Here is a 9,684-nt window from a genome sequence, read left to right as displayed (position 1 = left end):
GGTAGGCTCCAGCAACTCCAAGAACCCAAAAGGAATTAAGAATGTCGATGGACATATGCAATAACGTAGACATGAAATTTGGGCTTTTTGTGTAAATTGTAACATAAAATAATTAACCATTCAATTGTAGAAGCATAAAGTCCCACTCCAATCATCTTTTCATCAATTGTAAAACCATTCCCAGTAGTATTTCATTATAATTTTGCTGATTTTAGTCAAAATCTAAAAACCTGTGTCATATTCTGGGACCTAATTTCTGCAAAGAATCAGGAGTTCATCAGAAATTTGCCTCTGAATTGTGGGCGGGACTATTGGCACTGAAGTAAGCAATCGCTGATATCCTATCATTCCTTTGTTTGCACTCTCCAGCTAGCTAACAGCCCATCACAACCCCAAAGTAACGTTAGCAGTGCAACAGAAATGGCGAGCAATGTTGGAGCTATCCATTTGTACAGTTTTGAGCCAGATGCCAGCTCAGACGAGGAAAAACAAAGACGCTCATGGATTTAGTTGTGTGGACGTGGATGCATCAGAATAGAGCCGAGCAGAAAGACTTTGGCCCGCCCATTTCAGTTGCAGTCATTGCTGAGGACTTTTTTATGCAGCAGTTTTTTTACCTGCTCCTAATCCATCGTCATTAAAAAAAGAAATGCAGTTTCAATCTTATTTTTCTCTAGATATGTCCTCCACCATAAGAAAAATGTTAGAAGAACATGTTAAAAACCCCAAAAACATGATTTTCATTAGAATGGGTCTTTAACTGTTTTTATCTAACAACAACTTCAAATATGCTAACAATATCCTAAAAGTAACATGATATTTATTAGCATTTTGTAAAGAGCTGCGGATAGCTTAGTAAAGCATCTGTTTCACACTAAAGTTTGGACGGCGTAGTTCCACAGGTATTTAGACAACAGACTTTCAAAAAACACGCACCTTCCCATCTCAACAACGTTTTCCACATGATGTCATTTTGTTTTCATTTCAATTTAACTGGGAAGAATTAACAGTAAAAAACTTACAATAATTTAAAACAAAATTTATCAAATTAATATGAACTGTTACAATAGATTATAGAATTTATTTTGGAAATAAATAAAACCGTAAACACAATGGTAGGGAAATGTGAACACTACGTGTGTAAAAGTCAAACCATGAAAGGGATTTCTGTTGTGCAACCCAACCGTTAAGAACAAGAGATGTTTCGGGTTCGTTCTTAGATTACTGGCAGTAATTGAACGAAATGACTTGATCAAAGCTAAACTTTAATGTTGGGAACAAAAATGCCGCTTCAGTACAGTTAAATTTGTGAACAGTCTTTATTTAATTTGACAGTTTTGAATTTCAGTATGTAATTGTTTCCCCGGAATTGACCTTTTGACAAAAAGCCGCAGCCATTATCCCAGTAAAGAGGATTATTGTGAGGAAAACACATTCACTTAAAGAAGAAAAAGGCACTTTTGTGTGGAATTTTAACCAAAAACATCCAGGACGTTGCTCTTTATAATAATTGCTGACAACCAGATGAAGGGGGTGGGGGTTCTGCGCATGTTTAAGCCTGCCTCTCAAAAAGGAATAATTTGTAGAGCACTGAGCGGCAGAGGCATTCAAAGGTTGGAAGAGAGTTTTCCTCCTCTCTTAGCTCCTTTGAAGCGCCAAAAACAGTCAGGATGAAAGTGGCGATTTTGTTTTTGTGTTTTCTGCATTTGACTTTTGTTATTTCTAGTCCTCGGGCTAAACCCAGACACATATGGCTTAGCGAGGAACAAACTTTCCAGAGCAAAGGTGAGTAAATGGGCACCAAATTCTAATGCAGATCAAGAGAGAAAACAGCATAAATTTTGTTACAAATAAAAACTTAAGTTAGGAGGATTTTTTGCAATAAAACGTGAGGAAAAGCACGACTTTTTATGTTCTAAAAAGCAAATATATTTTTGTTGCTGCTTCGCCATGTGTCCCAGCTTAAACTTTCAAAGAGCAAAAGTTATAATCCTGCTTTAGTCCTCGACAACTAGTCCAAATAAACGTTAATGAAAAGTAAAAAAATATTTCCCTTAAAATGCATGACAGCTTAAACTGTCCCTGAAGATGCTGAACTTTGCTCACAATTGGTTGCTATTATGATCCTTGCTTGGTGCTAAGCTAACTCAGCTGCAAAAACTAAGGAACAAACTGTGCTCTGAGTATTTTAAAGGCCTCCAGCACTCCTAATTGGCAAATTTGTGGCTTTAAAGAGATTGTTTTTCATTTTGAGATTAAACTATAGGAATGTGAAATCAACTATTGGAGTTGCAACATTTCCAACAAAAGGGTTTGAATTCTGATGCGTTGACAGATGTGGAAAGGCTGAAAGGTGTTAAATCTGCATGTCTAGTGAATATATGCTTCTGTTGAAGTAAATTACTTCTTTAAACATTCAGAAATTGCATAAGAAAAGAAGTGAAGGAGAGCGTTGCAAATCTCTGCCAAGTCTATCGAGTCAAAGTAAATCTGTGTGTGTGTTCAGACAGAAAGCAGCACACGGATGACAGAAAGGCATGCAGCAAAAACGGCCCCGCTCTCTTAATTTATCACTTTTAACTTTGCAAATGTTTACAGCTGGAGTGCTGAAGCCGTCCGTCTTCAAAACGAGATGCTTTTGAGTGCGTTCAGATTTACTGCCGAAGGATTTACTGCCTCGCTCTCATCTGCAGTGGTCAGTTTTGATGTGTTTGTGGTTTGTAATCAAAAGAAAAACAGAAGGGAACCAGCCAGCCGTCGGCGCTGCACGATAAGGATGCAGGAGGCCCCGCTGCTGCACATAAACACACCACAACTCAAAACCATCATCTTTTTGGATGGCATGAAGTACTTTGAACTCTAGAAGCTGAAATTAAATTTACTCTACGAGTGTAAAACTATTGCATCGGCTGTGATGAAATGTGGTGCATTTCCAGTTTGGTGGTGCAAATCTTAATCTTGCATGTCCAAAAGCTTCATCCCACCATTTAATTTATCAAAAAGAAGTTAATCTGTGTTTAATTGGAAAACTGGAAGTCATTTTGTTGTGCTTGCCTCTATATTATTTTCTACAGAACACACTATGTCCCTTTGACTTCTGTGTAAGAACGTCAAACTGAATTGCATCAAGAAGGCCTGGAAATAAAAACTGGCCAAAACATTTAATACAATAAAAGAAGAGAAAAGAAAAAACCTTGGGTGTGCATTTGTTAAAATCCTGGTAAGAATTGCCTGCTGTTGAGAGAATTCGGTTCCTAGAGAGAAAATAAAAGCAATGATGACTTCGGCAAATGATTAATTAAATTGTGCTGATTTTCTTTCTGCAGGATTGGCAAATCAGGACAGAGTGGGACCTCTGTTTGCCAGAAGGGGACAGTATGAATATCAGCAACTTCTTGGGCCTGTAAGGCTGAGATCTGTGTTGTTCTTTTGTCAGTCACAGAAACAAATTCTCTCAAGATGCAATTTTCAGAGGCCCTTATCCCGTTTTGCAACTTTTTAAGGGTTCTTTTTTGTCTTCCAGAAGACAGTTGTGCTTCCTCCCTCTCAAAACGACGTTCTTCACACCAAAGTTGAGAGAAAACGCATAAAGCCTGGCTGCTCCCTGCTGGGCCAAAGCTGCTCACGCCTGTCGGGCTGCTGTGAGGCCTGTGCGACGTGCCACTGCCGCTTCTTCAGCGCTATCTGCTTCTGCCGGAAGGCAAACGTGCAATGCGAGAGGAAAAAACTGAACACTAGCAAAGCCAGACAGAGGCGAAAACAGATTCACTCGGAGAACCAATAAACACGCCAACCCATTTGGTTATAGAAGTTCAGCGGTTGGTTCACTTCACACTCTTGACTTTTTTATACCTCTTAACCCTTGTTCTATCATAGATGACCCCACCCTTACTTTGACATGTTCTCCATACCATGACAAAGGTGGATAAAGGTGGAAAGATTTCATGTAATCCATGGACACCAGTGAAGATCACAAATCATTGAAGAAAAAGGTTCAGCGCACTATCTAGTGGGTCTAGATGACCCAACTCCCAATGTTAAAGTGCCTAGGATAGCACAAGGGTCACGAAAAATGTTTGAGCATCTTTTTTTAAAGTATTTATTCTTTATTATTGCAGCACTAATTGGTGTTTTGGTTGTTTTTTTCTGCATTTTGGTTGCACCCTTGGTTTCCAGGTAAACCATTATATTTTACTGAGTGTTTTAGTTTTTACTTAGTTTAAGTACAAGAAAAGTGTATTAAACGGTACTTTTGGAATTTTGTTACAAGTTTTTCTAATTTCTAAAAGGTCACCTCGTGTCCAAGTTTATCGTCTATGTGGATTCACATTCATCTATGTTTTTTCATAGTGGGTTAAAAAAAGCAGTCAGTAAGCTTTTTTTTTTGAAGATGTTTCACATTTTCTACAAGATGAAGTGAACATCTTCTAAATAAAAGAGAAACTAGGTTCCCTTGTCCACTTTTTCTATTTTATTCAGTCTAGAAAAACATTGAGAGATTAAAATCATGTGAACTTTTCTGTCACATTAAAAATAAAAAACTGAATTAAAAAAGATTAACCCAGGATGAACAATGGGTCATACCAATTAAAAATGGATATGCATTTTACTTTCTTTTTCTTCTTGCAGAAGTGGGACCAAAACGTTTTTAACATTTTTTTTTAATATCAATGATTAGTTTCTGCATTTTTATTGGTCACAACATACAACATTATCAAAAAAGCCCTCTACCATGAATAGAACGGGACAGATTTTTAAAATTACATTTTGATTCTTAAAGCCCAAGAAAAGTACATTAAGAGCGCCAAAAGATAAGATAAAAGATATGTCACGCTTGTTAAACACATCTTGTGTGTTAAAGGGAAAAAAAAGGGTAAATGGCTGATAAATTTGTGGCAGGTGGAGTGCCACTTAGTAAAATGATTCCACCTGTGTGCACCAGCTGCTTACCTGCAGAGGGTTTATAAAAGTGATTTCCCTGTCAGTGTGAGAGTTCAGTGGCAGCCTGTTGCTCCCAGGTTGGACTGGCTGAGCGGAAGCTGAGGTCAGCCACAAATGCGCCTCAGCACAGGGTTTTTAATTGCTAAAGGTAGCATCAAATGCTCCTTAGCAATGGTAATGAGTGATTGCAGCATCAGATGCTGGATGGCTGCATAATTTGGTCAGAATTGTGGGCTGGATCAAAGGCTTTGGGTTATGCTGCTCATGTGACTCCTGGCGGTTGTTTTCCTAAGTTAAAGTAGCAGGTGCCACTGTTTTGCCGTTGTTTTGGAGCTACTGTCTTAGGTGTTGCTTGACGCCGTTGGTATGGACCACCAATTTGGATGCCGCCTGCCGCGTCACGGAAGGGCCCACTTGGACTTTAAAGCCACCCCATCACTCTGACTCACCAGGGGCCACCGGAGTATGCAGTTTCCCACAGTGGATGGCTGTCGACCAGCCCCGATATGTGCCGTTGGATTTGATCAACAGGCATCAGGACTTTGTGCAGAGTCTGGGATTGTGTTTTGGAGCTGTGGGGGCTGTGTGTAGGCTTTTAATTGTGATCCATCGATTATTTGTGGTGTAACTGGTGTTCTTAAGGTGTCTATCTTTTTTAGCATAGGTATTATACTAGCCTTTTGGTATCAATAAAGATCTGTAAATTTTGTTAGGATGGCAGTCTCATTTTTTTTGTCGGAAAGTCCTGCGCCTATTGTTTTAAGGTTTCTGGTGGCTACACTCTTAATGCATCTTCACACAATGTTACTAAACACAGAGGGACGTGACAATAGGCATGTTTGAGATGAAGCAGTGCCTTGTCTGGTTTGTCGGCAAGAACAGGCGCCTGAGATGAAGTCGAACGCCGAGCTGCAGCGAGACTGAGAACAGGAAGTTGCGATTGTCTGTAACAATCGGTTGAACTTTAATATACATCCCCCTTAGTATGATCGGTGCTATTATATCTTTATATTCATTTTAATGTTTTGTAATGTGTGTACCTTTTTTTTTTTTTTTTTTTTTTTATAATTTTCAACAGGTTTATTTTTAATTTGACAAATAGCCACTGGGCTGATTCTGGCTCATTGTGGTGATGCTTTTAACGTGCACAGTCCCTAGGAAATAAATAAAATTGAAATTGAAGTTAACTTTTAAAGGCAACAAAGCGCAGAACCACAGAGGATTTGGGATGCTTTGAGTTTTGTCACATAAATGTAAATGCCTGTCTGATGTTTAGCATTAAAACCATGATTATCAGTAGAAAAATTGAATTAAATGTTTCAAGTAAAGTAATTTCTAATAAGATAATTATAGCATAGTATAGCTATGCTATAATTATCTTATTAGAAATTACTTTACTTGAAACATTTTTTAAGTGATTCACTATTTGCAGAAAGAGAATTAACTTATGTAACTACCAACTGCATGTTTCAATAGTCTAGCAGATGAACTTCATCCAGATGGAGTTGGGGAACGGCTGGGGGCGCGAGACGAGCCAGAGGCAGGATCCAAGTGTAAGAGCCGGAGCAGAAACGACGTACACGGTCAGGTACAGGGGGCACAGATGCAGTTTAAAAGCCAATGTTAAAATGGAAAGTAAACCAGGAAAAGGAGACAGATGGTTACCCTTCTTGCCACGGCAGCGATGCCCGTACTACTTCACTCCACCAATTGCATTTGGTGTAAACAGAGCATTACAGATTCTCCTTTAATCTAAAAAATCTGTGCCACCTACAGTAGAGGAGAACAATACATAAATCAGATAATAAAGAACCGATTCCTGTTGGCAATACTGGTGTAGGAGATCTATAAAAATAATTTAGCCCATAGAAGAAAAGAGAATGTTTATCTGAAATACACAAACTCCCTCCCGTAACTTTCTTAAAAATTGTGTGCCAAGTGCAATCATAAGCCAACAAAAATAACAGCAAGTGCTGTGGGAGGAATTCCTGGAACTCTTGGATCAGACCAGGAGAAGGGATCAGACCAGAGGAGTTTCATTGAAGAGTTAAGCAAGAGAAAAACAGTCTGCAGGCAATTACAGTCGGGTGTCAGACCTGCCGCTGTTTCAGGGGAAGCTGCAATATTGCAAGATAAAAAGGGAAACCTGACAGGCTGGCAGGACGTTCCAGAGTCCTGAGCTCTATATAAGTTTCATATAATGTTAAATGAAACTGGTTCTGCAGAGACATTGTCAAGAATTTTTTTCTTTTAGCTGAAATCTCTTTCTAGGACTTATTGAAATCTGACAGCTTGTTGTCTTAAATCATCAACTATTTACAAGTTTTTATTTTTCATTCGAAAAGATTTTAAACCTCAAAAATGCTCAAATAATATCAGCTGCATATGTTCCATGTCTGACTAAATCTTTTTCTGTCTTTTCTTAACTACCTCACCTGTGTCTCATTAGATAGCTTTAGAGTTTGGGCCATTTGGCCATTGCACTCAAGTAAGCTACAGAGTCCCACAAGGCTCAGTTCTAGGGCCCATTCTGTTTATGCTTTACATGCTGCCCTTAGGACACATAAATAGGAAACGCAGCATTAATTTTCACTGTTGTGAGATGGAGTTGTATTTATCCATTAAACCTGACCAGAATGACCAAACTTAATGCCTGCATCATAGACATCAAGACCTGAATAATAATTAATTAACTCCACCTAAACCCAGAAAAAATGCTTTCTTTTCTGTTTTTTTTCCTTACCGAGAAGGAGAGTCTAAGGGCAAGGATGCTTAGTCTGTTTAATTTAGTTTAGCCATTACCCATTGAATTCTATGACTTCATGTTTTCAAGCCTATTACACAATTACTGGTATGAAGATCATTGAGACAACTATTGTTGTGACATATTAATAAACCTAGATAGAATTGAATTGAATTTGTGATGCTGGAGGTTATTTGTGGTTTGATTGAACTTCATAAAACTTAAATACTCCAAATGACCATTTAGCTGAGATGAGAAGCATATGGAAAACTCATCTTAGATAGGTTCAAGTTAAACTGCGCAGAAGTTTTTTTTCTTTATCTGAACAGATTGCAAAATGTGTTGTCCATTGTGCCAGAAGGGATCTAGATAATTATTTTCTTTTTTTATCTTTAATGGATTTTCCTTTAGGCAGGGTAAAAAAAAACATGCCTGTTTCCTGTAGGAAGTGTTTCCAGGAATACCTGGAAAATCATATTTGATGTCAGCAAATTGTGCAAACGTTGTTCCCTTTAAGCCCAAGGAGAGTTATCCATTACCCTGCAGAGGCAAAAAATGATAGTTGACTTTGTCACCCTGGTGAGACGTGTGGATTTCAGAATGCACATGTGTAATAAAGCTTTGAAGTCATTCTTTTTCATCTTTGTATTCATCCTTACCGGAGTTGCGGTGGAATTGGGGCTTTTCCCAGATGTCATGAACCGAGGGTTTACATGTATCCCTGGTTTGGATGACAGTCATTGATATTTCAGGTTTTTTTGGGATGTTTGCAGGTTTGCTTATGAAGGTGAAAATTCTTTCATAACTTCTGCACATAAGTTTTTCTTATTAGTCTCATCTGTATCAGAACGGTGTGACATCGTCTTTTCCCATAATACCTGCTTAAAACACTCTGAACTAAAAAAACATTTTAATCATCAAAAAAACTTGAAAGAAATATTATTAGATATAAGTGAGAGATGATGAGAACGTTTTTTCAATGCTTTAACGTACGCTTTAACATGTTTAGCATTTTTCTCATGATGGAGGACATGCATAAAGGAAATTAAACTTAAAATTGCATTTCTGAGTATTTTTTTATTCACATCGTTGAATGATCAGACAAGAATTGTCATAATAAGGCAGTGGGAAAAAGCCTGTAGCTGTGACACAATCAGCAGACCACAAGCTCCTTGCTCCACTCCATTCGGATCCAGCCACTTGTAGACATGTACGTATTTTTTTTCCTCGTCTGAGCTTGAATATGGATCTAAACTATACGACTGGATAGCTCCAATATTGATCGCCTTTTTTGTTGCATCGGTAATGTTAGGTTGGTGGTGTGGGGGGCTGTGAACCAGCGGGAGAGCATAACAACATATGGATGATGGGAAGGATGGGAGAACCTATTCAGCGCCACAACTCAGCCAGAACTCAGAAGCGAACCTCTAAAGAACTACTGCTGCTCTGCAGAAACTATGTCCTTGAAAACAACACAGATTTTTAGACTTTGGCTGAAAAACGACATAGTCTAAATTAAAATACAACGGGGAATGCAATGAAAATAGATGAAAAGGGAATCAGAGTAGGTCCTTAAACAATGGGAAAGCTTAAAACTGGCAGCTAATTTAAAACATAAACAGTAAAATAACTATTTTTTTTGGAACCTCGTGGAAACCACTGACTTACATCAAGATATTTAACTCTGATGCTTCATAAAGAGAACTGTAAGAATATGAAACAATACACAATACTTATTAAGCTTTTAAAATCATTGTTCCACCTCCAACGAAGATGATGGATAGAATTAGGAATGGTCACTTTTAGAGGGACAGCTCAGGATAGATGTTCGGAGATATGAAGCCAGCAGGAGATGGTATGCATTGGAATTACATTGGTAAAAGGATGCTGAGGTTACCAGGAATGGCTAGACACAGGGGTGTCAAACTTCAGGCCACAAGGGCCAGCCTGCTGCTGAATTTTCAGAAATCCTGCCTTACCTGCTGCTGATTACCTGGATC

General features: G+C 38.4%; 1 protein-coding gene across 1 annotated transcript; it reads left to right on the top strand.

Annotated features, from left to right (window-relative positions):
• The first annotated feature begins 1,575 nt into the window (after positions 1 to 1,575).
• Positions 1,576 to 5,656, top strand: LOC101165013. The gene is made up of 3 exons (XM_004080918.4): positions 1,576 to 1,785; positions 3,327 to 3,403; positions 3,524 to 5,656. Exons 1-3 carry the CDS (start codon positions 1,671 to 1,673, stop codon positions 3,782 to 3,784), a joined length of 453 nt encoding a protein of 150 aa, XP_004080966.1. The 5' UTR covers positions 1,576 to 1,670; the 3' UTR covers positions 3,785 to 5,656.
• Positions 5,657 to 9,684: the final 4,028 nt, after the last annotated feature.

The sequence above is a fragment of the Oryzias latipes genome, chromosome 20 (genome assembly GCF_002234675.1).
Source record: "Oryzias latipes chromosome 20, ASM223467v1".
Classification (NCBI taxonomy): domain Eukaryota; kingdom Metazoa; phylum Chordata; class Actinopteri; order Beloniformes; family Adrianichthyidae; genus Oryzias; species Oryzias latipes.
This window is presented reverse-complemented; position numbering and strand designations above follow the sequence as displayed.

What these genes read in the sequence shown, in the direction of transcription:
- LOC101165013 (XM_004080918.4), top strand. Translation starts at nt 1,671, where the DNA reads ATGAAAGTGGCGATTTTGTTTTTGTGTTTTCTGCATTTGACTTTTGTT. An exon ending in ACAAACTTTCCAGAGCAAAG is followed by an intron (nt 1,786 to 3,326) that starts GTGAGTAAATGG and finishes TTCTTTCTGCAG; the next exon opens with GATTGGCAAATCAGGACAGA. An exon ending in ATCAGCAACTTCTTGGGCCT is followed by an intron (nt 3,404 to 3,523) that starts GTAAGGCTGAGA and finishes TTTGTCTTCCAG; the next exon opens with AAGACAGTTGTGCTTCCTCC.